This window comes from Pocillopora verrucosa, chromosome 6 (assembly GCF_036669915.1).
Source record: "Pocillopora verrucosa isolate sample1 chromosome 6, ASM3666991v2, whole genome shotgun sequence".
NCBI classification, from domain to species: Eukaryota; Metazoa; Cnidaria; class Anthozoa; order Scleractinia; family Pocilloporidae; genus Pocillopora; species Pocillopora verrucosa.
This window is the reverse complement of record NC_089317.1, coordinates 11,128,849-11,145,421: the sequence shown is the minus strand read 5'-3', so window position 1 is coordinate 11,145,421 and position 16,573 is coordinate 11,128,849. Positions and strand designations below refer to the sequence as shown.

General features: G+C 35.6%; 1 protein-coding gene across 3 annotated transcripts; it reads left to right on the top strand.

Annotated features, from left to right (window-relative positions):
- Positions 1-672: 672 nt before the first annotated feature.
- LOC136281673 (fibroblast growth factor receptor 2-like) lies at positions 673-15,825 on the top strand. Of its 3 annotated transcripts, XM_066168408.1 has the most exons (20): positions 673-825; positions 1,089-1,478; positions 2,175-2,444; positions 4,009-4,242; positions 4,511-4,614; positions 5,166-5,224; positions 5,318-5,514; positions 5,898-5,921; positions 6,873-6,989; positions 7,385-7,403; positions 9,479-9,521; positions 9,762-10,041; positions 11,534-11,644; positions 12,352-12,542; positions 12,724-12,846; positions 13,059-13,129; positions 13,320-13,360; positions 13,565-13,661; positions 13,918-14,017; positions 14,524-15,825. In XM_066168408.1, the coding sequence occupies exons 1-20, from the start codon at positions 711-713 to the stop codon at positions 14,587-14,589; spliced, it is 2,652 nt and encodes an 883-aa protein (XP_066024505.1). In that variant the 5' UTR covers positions 673-710; the 3' UTR covers positions 14,590-15,825. The 3 variants fall into 3 exon arrangements, 2 of the variants coding, with proteins under 2 accessions (XP_066024505.1, XP_066024506.1); XR_010717891.1 differs by lacking the exons at positions 13,059-13,129; positions 14,524-15,825 and having other exon boundaries at positions 13,918-13,959; XM_066168409.1 differs by lacking the exons at positions 13,059-13,129; positions 13,918-14,017; positions 14,524-15,825 and having other exon boundaries at positions 13,565-13,666.
- Positions 15,826-16,573: the final 748 nt, after the last annotated feature.

Sequence of the window (16,573 nt, the reverse complement as noted above, 5' to 3'; positions counted from 1 at the left end):
TTCAATTCACTTAACGAACAAAGATGGCGGCTGTACATTTTACCATAATTCTTAAGGTCGGCACATGTAAAAAGCAATTCCTCCCGAATTGTTCTCTAAACCGACAACATTATGTATGCGTGGTTTAAATTATGATTGGTTCTAGGATTTTCTCGCGCAAAGAGTTTCGGGTGAATGTAGCAGTCGCCAAGTGACCGCTATCGGAAGCGTTCAAAAAGGTTTTAAGGATAGCCAATGAAATTCTCAAACTTTGAGCGAGGAAATCTTTACGATATTCTTACACTTTTGCATTTCTTCTCTACCCTAGTTAGGAAGTGACACGCAGAAGACACAATCACAACGCACTTGGATTGGAAGAAATAAAACCGCATACTCTTGGTTATTAGGTGTGAGGACATAACTACAACGGGGGGTTCAAACGATAACCCGACTCGGAAACTCGTCTCCAATGCTCCTCCGGCGGTAAGACTTAGGCACAACCCCCAGAGGTCATTATTTGCATAAGCAAGCCACGTATGGGGAATTATTATGGACATTAATGGTTGTATGTAAAGTATGTAGGACATAATAATTATTGAGTAGATAAGAATTACCCATACATGATGTACCTAGGATTATTATTTGCCGACTATACCGCTGACAACGAGCCAAAAATGACCCTGCGCACGAGATTGAGGAATCTGTACCGTCCTTGTCGTTTATTTCTGGTGATGATGTTTTCATCGGGCTCAGCATACTCATCTTTGGGAAACAGGGACGTCTCTGAATTGATTTTTCATTTGAAATTTATCTTTTTATGTATTTTTCTCATACCCCAACCAACAGGTAATGTATTTATCTAGGATTAGTTTTTTTTTCGATTTGTACAGCAATTTTCAGCGTTTACCTTCTTTCGTAACAGAACTCGATAGTTTCATCTTATGATGTACTTTATTTAGATGATTTTTTAGATCGACAATAGCAGATTGTGATGCCTTTTAGAATATATACGGTGTTTTAATTCAAAATCAAAGGGAAGCTGTTCTTGTTTTTATGAAATCGAAAGCATAAATTGTAATTTAAGTGCGATCTAAAATATTCTCCTTCAGATGGCGGAAGTGTCACATGGTATGAACCTTCTCCTGTGAGGACAACATCAAATACAGCTGAAGTGCTTCCCCCTGGCTTTGTAGAGGTTTATGAAGGATCTTCTGTCACACTGAACTGGAACTTCAGTGTGTCAGTAGGTCTTGGTCTTGGTTTTGTCATAAAATTCAACACTGTTGGTCTAATCAGCATTAGAGCAGATGGTTCAACAGCAATTCCTATTAGAGATGAATTTCAGAAACGATTCAACGTAAGGGCGACTCCACAAAGTGCTTCTCTGTCAATCTCTCCCGTCACTATTGCTGATGATAAGTCTAATGGAGAATTTAGCTGTGAGTTAAGTGATAGCAAAGGCGATACTTGGAAACGAGCAATTCAGGTGCAAGTCATAGGTAAGCTTGTGAGTATTGCTGACTATACGGAAGGCGACCCCTAACTGTAGTATACTGTTATATGGGTCTTGCTTAAATGCAGTTTGAAATTGGAGAATTTGAATTCTTAGTGAGAAAAAACTTCTACATCCCTTTTAACAAATTGAAACTAAATGAATTTGTTAAAAGGGATGTAGAAGATCACTATACACAACTGAAACTAGGAGATGTTTCCAGGATTAAATTAAGAATCATGATGTTTTGCTGCCAAAAACTTTGTGGGAATCATTTATGGTAACACATTAAAATTGGCCATTCGCACCAAAGAAACTGTTTTTTAAAGACATATTTTTGTTTTTGTAAATAGCTCCCATGAGTGTCAATATTAATTTCTACAATTATTATTTCTTGGAAACTGCAGTTAAAATAATAATGCTTATTTTAGCTGAGAGAAGAATTCAGAAAAATTTAGTGGCCTTTTGATGGTGTACCAAATTTGTTAAGGCAGGCATGTTAAATTACTTTTAATGGATTATAATCCAGGAACTGTTTTTGTATTATATGCACAATCATAACACATGTGAATTTCATTTGCATGTGTAAGGTTTGTAAAGAATGTTTGAAAATCATGTATTATAACTTTTGCATGTTGCTTATCTGTGGGCATGCCATTCAATTATCCTTGAAGTTTACTTGTGATTGTTTGATTGCTCTTAGTTCCAATAAATATCACTGGGATTAGAGGTGAACCAACTGTTCTTGAAGGCAACAATTTGCAGTTGATCTGTGAAGCATGGAGTCAAGTAGAACCAAACATCACCTGGACCAAAGAGAATCCTGGGAACCAGGGAAATATTGGTGTGGTGCAAGAAGGAAAGGTGCTGACTGTAACAAACATCAAAAGGACTGATGCAGGAACATTTACATGTACAGCATACAATGGCTTTGGTAAACCAAAGAACCGAACAGTTTACGTGAATATTATTTGTGAGTATGCATTGAAAAAAACATTGACTAATGTTAAACAGAGATGCGCTTTCTATATAATTATTTTTTGTGTTGTAATGTACTGTGCTGTCAATTACTTTTATTGATGTTTGGCTAAGTACATCCATGCAGGGCTCCAAGCTAAATTTTTCAAGAAGTTACCTTTTGGCAACCTTTAATCTTAAAATGGTTGCTATAAAACACACAAATGAACAAACAAAAAAACTCACATTAAAGGGAGCATATTTCATGTTGCATTACTTAAGGTATTTGGTAAAGCAGGTGACATGATTGCAAAACTTTCATTTGTCAACTTGACTTATTCACTCCCTTGCTGATTAAAAGATTGCAATAATGGCCAAGCGAGTGAGAATGAAGAAACTGATGTCTAGAAGTAGAAATGATTTGTTACAAAGTTGCTGAGACCTAGTAACAATCCATGTTTGAAATGAATTTGGTTTATTGCTCAGCTGAGAAACATCTCATGTTTAAAGTGACCTAAAATAGTGGTTTTAAGCCTTCGATATTGTGAATAGCATCTTTAATCACTAGATATTTTGTCACCATACTTCTTACTGTAAAATTGAAGGTTAAAAGGTTAGATTAATTGGTACTGGAGGATACTTTGGCCTTTTTTGGAACTGGCCCTTTGTCAAGAATTTAACTTTTCACAACTTTTAATCTCATGTGCTATAACTAAATAGAATACATGATTTATATTCACTTGCTTATAGTTGCAAAGCATCCCGAAATTAGAAAAACCATCAAAAGTTTTTGGATAAAAATGCAGATGAAAACATATATATGTTGTCATTGCTTGGTAAATATAAGTAGTCAGTTATTGTATGGATTGAGCTCCTTTCCAAGTTGCATAGTAAGAAAGCACTTTGTATTTCATCTTCATATGGTCACATATGAAATGGATGTGTCAGAAACATTAAATGCAGGATAAATCATTGACAGTTTGACCAAGGATTGATAAAGTTCTTCCTCAGAGTTTACTTTTATTTTTTAATCTTTTGGTTGTCAATTGGCAACTTTTGTAGAAATTTTAGTTGCAAAATGTGTTTTTCACTCACCACAATGACCAAATTGGTCACAGCTTTGGAGCACTGCATTTTCTAGGAGGTGTTAATGCCCACCTCTGTTAATATAAACCCTTGCTAAAATTAAGATTACATTTTGTGTTAGGAGATTCCAGTCCTCCACAGTCTCTGTTAGCAGATATGTTGAGTTGATGCTGATTAGAAAATGTTTTTAAAACAATCCAGTTCATCATATCTGGCAAGATCTCAGCTCAAAGAATTGAAATATGGTTTTCTGAGTGTCAAGCTGAAAAAGTTCTTTGTTAAATTATTGGTTACTATAAAAAATTGATTACTAGTAATTTATTTAACACATAACTCTGAATGACAAGAGGATTACTGGATAAAGAATATCATCTTGTATATAAGTGTACTGGTGTGTTTGGACCCCTTAGCTATTGAAGGCAAGTCACTCAGATGTATCTTTGTGTAGATGCTGTTTTTTAATCTGATTTTTTATTTTCCAATTTGATGTACAGATCCAGCCACGATTATCAAATTCCAAACTGAGTATATTGTTGATATACAACAAAGTGTAACTCTTAACTGTGAAGTAGAAGGAAACCCTCCACCTACTTACACTTGGATTCCATGTGACCGAGAACAAGTTTGTAACAAGAATACTCTTGATATTTCACAAGTGCTCAATGATGCCAGCTACACCTGCAGAGCAGTCAATGTACATGGACCTGATACAAAAACTGCCATTGTTTGTAAGTTACATCATAGTCCTGCATACACAACTGTAGCTTCATACTTCTACCAACACGACATTTTGATTGGGTTCTAAGAGTTGAACCAGGGACTTATCAAAAGGAATACTGTATCAATAAACATGTTGAGGAAATCTGTTAGCATTGTGCAAAAATTTTCAATGCTTTGGTAATTGTGTAGTATTGAAATGCTAATGGTTCTTATTACATAATGGGATTTTACAAGTGTGGAGAAAGGTAGATTTTAGAGCCTTATCCCTTTTCACAGACATTGCAGGAAATGTGATTAACATAACCATTGTTGTCACAAGTGGAAATTGCACTGACGGAAAATATAACAAATCCTTGTTTCTGAGGAAATTGGAAGAAGAGGTAACTGTATTTTATAAAATGTTACCTATGCTCAGTTTATTTTCAATATCTATTTATTTATTTATTGTTTGTCAGTTCAGGGTCAGAGACTGATTGATTAAAAGGAAATTCAGCATTTGGAGTGAAGAATATTTTGTTTAATTCTACTGTGTTTCTTATGTCTCTAGATTGCATTCAGACTTGAGTTCTGTCAAATCTTGAGCTTTTCAAGGCTTTTCACAATCTTCTTATTATTTAATGTTTTCTCATGCTTTGTATTTGGGGTTATAATTAGCTGGGTGCTTTTTTGGGACAAATAAAATACGAAGCAATGTGACAGGAAGAAGAACTTTGCAATTGAAGTAGCACTTTTAAAGAAACAGACTGATTAATACTCATAGACTTATTCTTGGCTGATTCTTAGTAAATCGGTCATATTCAATTAAATCGTAACTAGTAAATAATATTTAATATCATCCTCATTTGTGCTCATTTACATGTACATGCACAATACATGTGTGATACATGTACACTAACATTTTTAGACAAATAGTTGAAATGTTTACTTACAGCTTAAAAGAACATTTGCGGGTAAACTTCATTATGAAAGAGTGCAGTCAATGAGTGTTAGGTATGTAAATGAAGTTGCTCACGTTTTTTTACTTTTTAGTTGTCTGTTTTATACTTCATGTTAGTCTAACCCTTAGTTGTTGTCTGTTCCAAGGTGTGAAAGTATGATTGTTGACCTTGCATTGAAATTCAACTCCACTACAAAGGAACAAGATGTTATCATAACACTTAATGATGCTGCGAAAGATGGAAAGCTGGGAGAGTTTAGTGTGGATTCTATAAAAGGGAAAAAACCTGATGTGAAACCAACAGGTGAATGTGCCACATCACCACCTGACGGGTCCTCTGGGGGTAAGTTCTCCTATAAACGTTACGCAAGTCGATTAATGAACGACCTTAATCTATACTTGGTTGAAAGCACCAATTTTTTTCATTCAACGCAGAATTGGTAATTGGACAGTGTACCAAGACAGTGTATGTGTCATGCTTGTGTAATTGGACAGTATGCTTCATTTAATTGTGCACGTACTTCTGTTGTGCATTTCGCTGAGTTAGTGGTTGATTTTCTTTTTATAAAAACATGTAACCAATGGTTAATTTACATTTTTACATTTTTTGTTTTTCTGAGAGGATTAATAGGAAAATAATTGAGTGGCCCTTATAATCCTAAAAAAAGTAGCCGCTATGCTTATTGTCCTTAAATTAATCAAGTGTATTTTTTGTGAAATCCTCAGAGCTGCCAAGTGGGACAAAAGGAGGTAAACCATTATTTAAAGACAAATGACTTTGTAAATATAAAGTAACGAGTAATTTAATCCGATTAAGTACTCTCCAGACATCTATGACGTTAAGTTTTCTGAAAATAAACGTAATGGTTCACTGTCCAACTGAATCGAGCTTTAATTTGTAAGTCGAAGGACACAATTTTGCTTGTGTTGCATACCTTAATACTGTTGCATCTTTTTGGTTCGATTAAACAATTAATCAGCTTTAAAGTTATTGAGTTTTATTTATTATTTATCGACACTTAGAGATTTAGTGGTTTTCTCTTCTTTTTTTTTCTGTTTCATCTTGTCTATGCCACCAACCCTTGCGGCGAAAAAGTTAAGATTTGACTATGAAGTATTTTATGTGTGAGTTTGTGGATTGAGGAGTATGTGGCTCTGTTATTTTAGCTGAATATTAAGCTTGAAAGGGGCGGATTATTTTCAATATGAATTTTTCTTCTGTTTTTTTTTGGGTCCTCTTGCATAAACAGAATTTGTATTCCCTACTTTTTTTCTGAACGAGTACCTACGTAGTGTGGCCTGTTAAGTTCCATTTCTTTAAGGAACTGTGGGAAGAAGATAAATTAAGTTCTGACCGAATTCGAAAGGTTTCCTAGCCAAAACAGGAGTACTGAAGCAGACCCGTTATGTTAAGATCATTGAATGTCGTAGGTTTCAGATGTGGTGAAAAGTGCATCTGCTGTTTACAAGCTAAATTAAATTTGTTTCATTGTTGCATGGAATGGTTAACTATCGCGTGTGAGGTTTGTATTTTCGTTAGCAACTAGATGTCCACTGCAGCCTTTAATGACAATCTCAGTGAAAAAAGGGTTCCTGTGTGAAAAATGAAACTCAATACAACTGAAGTTCGACCAATTGTTTGGCTTGAGAAGCTACGCTTTCACCAGTAAAAATTTATCTCAAGCTTATCATGCTTTGTAGGTACTGTACTTATTATTGTTGGTGCAGTGTTTGGATCAGTTGCTGCACTGGCTGTTGCTGGAATATTAGTTTGGTGGACTTGTGGGAAAAAGAGGCGCAACACGAAAGGCACTGAAGGTAAGTGTAGCATGTTATGCTCTCAAATGAACAGTAGTTTTGGAATCCCAGAAATATATCTGTAATATTTTTTCTTTTTTCTAAGACTAGGTACTAGCTTCAGTTCACTATCCACTGCATGATGATCTTTGCTTAAGCATCTTTATTTTTCACAGATATCTTTTAAAATAGTGTATTGTTAACTAATAATTAATGTTTTGTCATTTAATTTGCTGATAGCTAATAACAGTCAAAAGATTGCTCTTGCCATTGTTTACTTTATGACTCAACTTGATGGGCGTCAAAAAGACTTTACTTTGCTTGTGCGAGATAATTTTGTTTGTTGTTGATTTTTCATCCATTATTTGTTTCGTTTTCGTTTGCTTTTTATGTTTTTGTCTCGTTTTCCACCATAGAGGTAGCGATGAGCAGAAGGTGAGATTTTTGTATCAACACGTTGCTGTTTACTTGCGTTGTTCCTTATGGCCCAATCTGTTTAACAATTTAACAGCCATACTGTTTTTCATGTGAATATTTGTGATTGATCCAGTAATGATAGATCATGTAAGACACTCGCTGGCTAAAAGGCACTCTTGCGTGGGAGAGATATCATTACAAGGGTTGTAATGATTGTCACTTGCACAATAATCAACATCTGAATGCTCTGTTAACACAAAAAGGAACATGAACATCAACTACAAGTGTACTTACTTTTTTCATATAATGAAAGATCACTTCAGGCCCGAGTAATAGTATTCTAAGTGTCCCCTATTAGTAGAGCGATTTTCCCTTAGTGATCTCACTTTATGACAGGTGCATATAGGGTCATTATTATCATTATCAGTATTATCATTATCATTATTATCATTATTATTATTATTATTAATACTACTACTGCTATTGCTCCAAACATTATTTTATACAGACAGGTCTATGTGTATATGGTCGACAAATTTGTGAAGCCTTCAAAAAGAAATTTCAGTTAGAAGGTGTCTGCAGAAAAAGTCTGTTTCCTCGGTCACAGAAGACCGGCCACTTTGTGCACATGATCCTTTTCTCCTCTGCTCGTTACTGGGGGAAATGAAACTTTCAATACTTGAACAGTGCTTTCAATGAGATTTGAAGATGATGGCTACCTCGGTAAAGCACCCGCCGGGGAATAAAATGGAGAACAATTTCCCTCTCGTTAGTCCATTAGTTCCCGGCATTCAGAATAAACTAGCTTCAAATGGAGTTTTTTTGTGTTAGCTTCGGTAAATAATCATTAAATATTTGAATTTCTTTGTAACAATTTTTGTAACTCATCGTTTTATTTCTGATCAAAACCTTCCATTGGCTGACATGCAAACCTGCTCCCTGAGTTTCACACAAAAGTCCTCTGAAAGGAAGGTTATTGTTTACTGAAATTTGAGTCAGTATGTTCTTGGAAATTCTTAATCTTCTTTTTCTGGAAATTTCGTGTAAGAACGAAATAAACCAGTAACCATGAGAACACAGTCTTCCTCGTTTAATACAGCAAATGCAGCTTTTTTTTAACGGAAAGTTAGATGCTAAGTGTTCAATAGCTGTTTTTGTTCCTTTTGTAATTAAACCTCGGGTAAGCGTTTTTTATGCAAACTTCTAAAAAATCGACAAGTACGCTATTTTGTCGATTATGACTCTCGAGTTTGTTTTCTAACCAGCAGTTGAGAAGAATTTTCTAAAAATATTTGATAATTTTAGTTCACTACAAAGCAGGTTGAAAATTATTTGAGTAAACAACGATGTGCACTTAGTGCTTGATGAATTTATGTAAAACATGCGAAACAAGCTGAACGAGAAAATTCCCAGTCAAAGAATGAATCTAAAAATCAAAGACCACAAAATTTGAAAAATAAGTAAGGTGAATAATCCAATACTAAAATGAATATTATTTTCTATGTAACTTAATATTAATTTTGTTGTTTTTAAAATTGGACTTGGGCGTGGAAAGTAACCGGCGATTCACAACAATTCTTATCAAAAGTACTGCGTGAATGTAGAGGATGCGAAATACTCTCTGGAAATTCAGGGCAAGTCCACTCTAAAGGTCTGACTGTAGCCGAGCCTCCACCTATTTTCCAGCTGCGGTTCTAACTAGAAGTAGCTTTCTGGAAAATTTTTCTGTTATTTTGGAATTTTTAGGCGGTGGGAATGATTTTGTTGCGTTCGACGAAGGAGAACGCATGCTAATCGTGTCGTTTTTTCCGGAAATCACTCTGAAAAGGTTTTATGGACCAGTCACAAGGGGATCGATCGTGATGCCATGCGATTTCAGGAATTGGGCGCCATTTCGGACTGGCTGACTGGCGGGCCATTTGGCACAAATAGTCTCGATCTCATGTGCAAGTGTTTTCTTGGCCACCTCGAGCTGAGGACACCACTTTTTTTCTGCGCAATCTGTACAATTATAAAAACTTTTATTAGGGATCGAACGCACTTTACTAATCTTTGATTATTACTAGTTTTATAATATATTTGTGTTGTTTCAGAACATTTGGAAATTCAGATGATGAAAGAAGAGAAAGTACAAATGTAGGTCAAACGATGAAATCTTTTACCTTGTATAGATATATCTTCCTGTGGTCTAAGCCGCTTTTTTTCTTAAGTTGCTGCCTTTACTGAGTCTCTTTTCATTGTGGTTGACAGTTTACCCAAACCCAGAAAGTTATGATCCACAAGGAATATAGGTCGATTATTCCTTGATACATTACAATACGTCATTCGAGTAAATACGGGAGTATTTTATGAAATTGAAAACAATTTTTTTTTAAGATTGTAGTCGAATTGCCTAAACCTTCTCAAAGCCATTACTTGGCACTAAATGACAGAGCTCGTTCACAAGTGATAGTAGATGCGAGTCCACTCAGCAATGAACAAATCAGCGAGTACGCTTCTCTTGATCCATACACACGCTCCTGGGAGATTCCTAGAGAACATGTGACGATAAAGCAGATCGTTGGAAAAGGTGCTTTTAGTCTGGTTGCCAAGGCAACAGCCGATAACCTTCAAGGAAGAACCAAGAAGACGCTCGTAGCTGTTAAAATGTTGTCAGGTACCAAGTAATACTGAAATCATATTGTATTTCATGGTGTTTGGTCAGACCTAGAGATCTGTTCAGATTTTTCTGTTTTCTGTCCATTTTTTTCTTTTTTTAGTTGTTTAAGATTTTATGTAAATGATCCCCCTCAAATGATGGTTACATTTCCGAGCCACAGCGCTCTACTTTGATGAAGAAAAATTTAATGATGGATCATAAATGAGTTCAGACTATATCTTTGTGTGCAAGTTTTTGAGTTTGCAGAAAACGCTTCTGAATCGGAGAAAAAGAATTTGCTATCTGAACCTGAATTGATGAAAATTTTTTGTTTTTGAGTTTAGAAAAGCGCCTGAAATATGATGTATGGTAGAAATGGACGGTATCTATCTATCTATCTATCTACCTATCTACCCACCTACCTATCTATCTATCTACCTATCTATCTACCTACCTACCTACCTATCTGTGTAGCTATCTATCAATCAATAAATCAATCAATCAATCGATCAATGTATCTCCTTATCTGTCTATGTATCTATTGATCTAACTATTTATTTGTTTATCTAAATATTTATTGATATATCTATATCTACCTATCTATCTATCTAGCTATCTATTTATCTATCTGTGTAGCTATCTATCTATCAATCGATCAATCAATCAATGTATCTCTTTATCTGTCTATGTATCTATGGAACTATTTATTTGTCTATCTAAATATTTATATATCTATATCTACCAATCCATCTATCTATCTACCTACCTACCTATCTATCAATCTATTTATCTATCTGTGTAGCTATTTATCTATCAATCGATCAATCAATCAATGTACTGTGTATCAATCTATCCATCTATCTAACTATTCATCTACTGATTTATCTATCTATATATCTGTCGATATATCTGTCTAGCAGGTAATTTAGTGTTAACAACTGGGTTTAAAACGTAAATTAGCCACCGTAAAGGGTAAAAAAGCTGACGTTTCGAGCGTTAGCCCTTCGTCTATCGCTCTGACGAAGGGCTAACGCTCGAAACGTCAGCTTTTTTACCCTTTACGGTGGCTCATTTACGTTTTCAACCCAGTTGTTAACACTAAATTATCTGCTATACTCTCCCACCGACGCAGCACCACAGTTTCTTTAGAAACTTACCCCTTTATTCATGATATATCTGTCTGTCGGTTTGTTGGAGTGTCTGTATATCTATCTCTCTCTTTCCATCTATCTATCCATCCATCTATCTATCTATCCATCTATCAATCTATCTATCTATCTATCTATCTATCTATCTATCTAACAATTTTTCAATCTATCTATCTATCAATCTAACAATTTATCTATCTAGCTATCTATTCATCCATCTATCTATCTACCTATCTACCTATCAATCTTTCTATTTATCTATCAGTGTACTTTTATCTATATAAATGACATAGTTGAATGATATGTTTGTGATTTTATGTGAAATGTTATTTGAAGATTATTGATCGAAAGTTATGTTGCAGAAAACGCTTCTGAATCAGAGAAAAAGAATTTGCTATCTGAACTTGAATTGATGAAACAACTTAAACCTCATCCTTACGTCATCAAACTCTTGGGATGTGTTACTAAATCTGGTAAGCACTGAAATGTTTATTATCAGCTTGGGACCTAAAGAGACCCTACTTTTCTTACACCCAGAGCTCCGCACATAGCTCGAAGTTTAAGTTACACGAGGTTAACTTTTGGAAAATCCTTGACCGACGCTTAAAGCTTGGCCTTATTCTATTCTTGCATGCACTTGTCAAGTCTGGATAGGGCTTCTCAGACAGCAGAGAAATAGTCACATTTTTGTACTGTCCGCTAACTAGCAGCGTGTGTCTACTCAATAGCTGAGATCTAAGATCAGCAAAATTTAATGATGGGTCACAAATGAGTTCAGACTATACCTTTATGCGCAAGGTTTACGCGAATATTGCGCATATGAGCCACTCTGATATAAATATAGAGAGCGGGAACCTTTACAGTAATAGGCCACGAAGGTGAAAATGACCTGCTATCAACAAATTTAAAGTTTAATGCGTGGCATCGACATCTTACCCCTTTATAATTCATTTTCCGAGTTTAGAAACTTGTGGCCACCTTGCTTTTAAAATAAATTTCAAGGATTTTAAATATTAACGCATTTTACGGTAGCCAATATCTTATTTTCTTATCTTCGTGAAATGGACGTCGTACTCTTCCAAGTGGCGGCGGCGATTATTGGAGGGCAACATTTATTCGTAGTTCTGCTTCCATGTGTAGCGTTTAATCAGTATTGGCGTTACCTTGTTTGTCTTTCTAGAGCCACTGTTGGTGTTGATCGAATACGTTCCCTTTGGGGATCTGCTGGGTTACCTGAGAAAGAGCCGTGGATTAAGTGATACTTACTACAAAGACCCGAATATCAAACCACAAACAAATCTTACTTCTCAGCAGCTGATAAAGTTTGCTTGGCAAATTGCCGATGGAATGTCTTACTTGTCATCGATACCAGTGAGTGATATAACTATTCTTTGAGTGATGTCGTTAGAAAATAAGGCTCACGCTCATTATACCTCACTTATTATTGACTCTTGGACTCCGCATTCCAAAGGATGCCATGTCATCCTATGTCAGCTGTCTCTTAATTCGTTAAAGGGTGTTTTCCAAAAGAAACATCTTCGCTTTGTTGAAGGTTATCCATCGAGATCTTTCAGCTCGTAATGTGTTAGTTGGAGAAGGGGAAACGTGCAAAGTGACGGACTTTGGAATGGCCAGAGATGTGCAAGAGGACAACATTTACGAAAGAAAAACCAGGGTCAGTATGAATTATTTTAAGAAAACACACAATGTTCTTGTAAGCCTTGGATTATGTGGCTGAACATGCCTCACTGGAGTGACTGCTTAAAGAACACAAGCTCAGTAAATCCTGGTTAGTTTAAAGAACCTTCGTGACACTGTTCTCGCCACTTGGAGCATTGGCACTCTAAAGGACTAGGCCAACTCCTTGCATTTTTGCTTCTTATTTAGGGGCGTCTTCCTGTAAAATGGACTGCCATTGAGGCGTTGCTTTACGGAAAGTACTCTACCAAGAGTGATGTGTGAGTACAATGAAGACATGGACACTGCATATAGGCTTAATGAGATTGTTTTGTATGAATTGTTTTCGGGTCTGGGAAAAGTTATTGGGTCACTACTGTAATCTGGTCTTTGTATTTTCTTGATGTGAGGTCATCTCAGGAGGGAGTGGGTATGCTCATTTTCCTTAAACTCATCCGGTTTGTTTTACAGGTGGAGCTACGGAATTCTTCTTTATGAGATTTTCACAATTGGTAAGTTATTCCGGCTAGTCTGGAGTTTTCACTTTTGGCCATGTGTTTCATAACTACCAAGCTGGTTCAGATTGCCACAGTCGCTGGACTTGGCCGAAAGAACTAATGAACAATGATACAAAAATGAATCGTTATGTGAAAATATTTTTACATATGTAAAGATTTTCATTTTAGAATATGTTAACATTACCTACTCCAATTCAGGTGGTTCACCATATTCACGAATGGGTGGAAGAAAAATGGCAAACTTACTTCAAGAGGGATACAGAATGCCTAAACCACAACATGTGGATGATAAGTTGTATGTTAATATGGTGTTGCTGTTGTTGGTTTTTGGTTTTTCTTGTTTGTTTGTCCTGCTTTTGTTCGGGTTGCATGTGCACCTCCAGATTTAACATTTTAACTTGTTAACACTTAACTGTGTTATATACCTTTTCTCCTTTGTTATAAAAGAGAGGAAATTTGCGACCAAAAAAGCTTGTTCATCGAGAATAGGTTGGACCGTTTCTAAGCCGCCAATGACATAACGAGATATTCATAACATCCTTGTGTTTCAGGTATGAAATAATGACGGAATGTTGGAAAGACGAACCTAATTTGAGACCATCTTTTGAGAAGTTAAGAAACAAACTCAGAGAGATGGAAAACCAGCACAAGGTAGAACCGAAGAGTTTGCAAAGAGACTCTCTTTTTTTTTTTCTTTTGAAAATTTGAACGTTTGAGTCTTTCGCCGTCAAATTTACTCGATAACAGTGTCACCAAAAAGGTTTCGAAGCGTAGTTCGTGGTTTCAATTTATTTCGCTTCTAGAATAGTATTTAATTGAGTTCCAAAAATAGTCCTACATTGCTCTGATTCCTTGCCAGAAAACTTGCTCCACCATCTCAACTAATCAAATGTAAAACTACAACCAATCCCAACTTGGTCAGTCGCGTTCTCCCGCGCTTGAAACAGGTTGCCTGATTTTACTCTGAGTTCTCATTGGCTAATGATGATGTTAACCTTCGTTCTGCTTGGTGGTTGTGATTACTGGAGGATTCTGTCTAGGGTTAATAGGTTTAAAAATAAAGGCACCATCGAAAGTTAAGCAAAGTATAATTTATATGTATATGTATGTACTTTTTCCTAATGTTTTCCTCCTTTCTTTCTTTTCTGTTTTTACAGGGGTTGATAAACTTAAAAAATTATGACCATCGACTTTACGTGAATGTCGAAGATTTAGCCGTGTGAGCCAGCAAGTTCTCAAACAGGAAAGGATGGAGTAATGAATAATGCAGTCCTATGAGATCATCTTTTTTTTTTTCCTTATATATTTGAGATTAACCTTTAAAACCTCTAATAATTTGCTGATCAAGGAACTCTTCAAAACAAGCTGTTTAACAACGAAGCGGTGCAAATTACAACTTTTATACATTTTTTTGTATATATATATATATATATATATATTTTTTTTTTTTTTTTTTTTTTACTTTTGGTCAAGTATACTAGCAATAATCATGGATTGTTAAAATGTGCTCGACCAAGCTTTAAAGTGAGTATTTGTCTCGACGTGACAAAACCCAGTGTATTATTAAACCTACGAATATCCAATGGACTTTTCGTCGTCTAAGATCTTAAATGAGTTAATAGACGAAGAAAATACTTGTTAGATCAGGCACACAGTCTGTAAATAGGCAACGGTCTGTATGTCAAAATACCGACCGAGTAAGAACCTATCAGAATGATAATGGATGTTGCAGCCTCATGGGATCATCCTTTATTTTCTTTATATATTTGATGTTAACTTTAAATTCTTTGCTGATGAAGTAAGTCTACCAAAAGTTTGTTTATACTAAGCGAGGCAAAGTGACTGTTCCATAAATTTTTATATGTATATTTTTCAAATTCTTAGTCTTGAAGAGACAAAAGATTTTTTATAAAGAATTGTAGAAGCTGCAACCCATATTTTTTCCTTAGTCCTATACATTTTTAGAATTTTTTAAAGACAAAACTTATAATTTCTTTTTAAATGTGCGTGCAAATCCACCTAAGCAATATTCCCATTTGTACCTTACAAGGCGTGATAATTGTTGCAGCCGTCGTACTGATATTAAAATTCAGAATACTCGTGAACTTGGTAAATCTCATCATCTGAAACCCACGTGCAGGTTCGTCGTTTCGAAGTAAGAAACACTTATGGCTTCGATTCTCTCTTGAGTCTGCATAGCTCCTGTGAAGATAAATTCGTCAGTTACCATTCCCACGCCTTACTTGCATTAATTTAATTGCTTGTTTAGATTAATAGTCGCCGAACGTTTAGAATGAAAATTGCTGTTTTGAAAGGGTTATTTTGATTTAGGCAGTAAACACGCCACTCATTACGTGGAGGCATTTAAGACAAGTGTAAGGTCTAGTGAAGTTTCTCTCAGTTTGTCTGAGATCCATCTCCCGCAGATTTACGGTAAACTGGAAATCAGTGACAGATTTCTTCCCTCCTTTTCGCCATCTTTCACCACTAATCTTTTTTCTCAGTAAATTAGATGATGAAAGATTGTTCATTAAAACAAGGATTTTCAGAAACTGTCTGTTTTAACCAAACTTTATAAGGTGGGACGAGACTTTATGAGAAATTTTGACGCCCACAGCTTCCCCGAACATTTTAACCTTAAAGTTTTCCGCCCAGCTTCGCCTAAATAACTAATTGCCTACAGCAGCAAAAGAACTTTTGTACACTTAATACGAAAAGTTGAGCACCAAAAGTAGACCATTTATTGCTACAGAGTAAACTGATTCGTTGTCTCAGTTGTCCAGTGTAACTTGCCATTTAGCGGTTGAATCTTTCGGTTGTTTAATACGACCTTTGTTCGGTTGGGACGGCTGTATATTGTATATTGGCCCAACTATTTGGGAAACGAAACGAGTTAATGTAATCAATGCAGTAAAATGAAGTGATTTCCTCATTTTCTTCTGATATTTATTATTTAATAGTCCTTTCTAAGGGAATATTTAAGATAGCAGCGTGTTCTCATTGGTCGATAGGAGTGTTTAGATGGGGGTAACACGGTTGTGAAAATACGCCGTCTCTGTTTATAATTATACCTGGGAAATGTTTTAGAAAAGCTAGAACGGACTTAAGCCTCATCAAAATACTCGTTGGGAGTTGGGGTTGGAAGAATTCTCTAAAGTTATGAAAACCCTGGACATCCTCTGGAATAAGATGACGCTATTTATATTA

Coding starts and splice junctions, on each gene's coding strand:
- LOC136281673 (XM_066168408.1), top strand. CDS start 711: ATGATGTTTTCATCGGGCTCAGCATACTCATCTTTGGGAAACAGGGAC. Junction 1,479..2,174: donor AATTCAGGTGCAAGTCATAG/GTAAGCTTGTGA, acceptor GATTGCTCTTAG/TTCCAATAAATATCACTGGG. Junction 5,515..5,897: donor ACCTGACGGGTCCTCTGGGG/GTAAGTTCTCCT, acceptor TGAAATCCTCAG/AGCTGCCAAGTGGGACAAAA.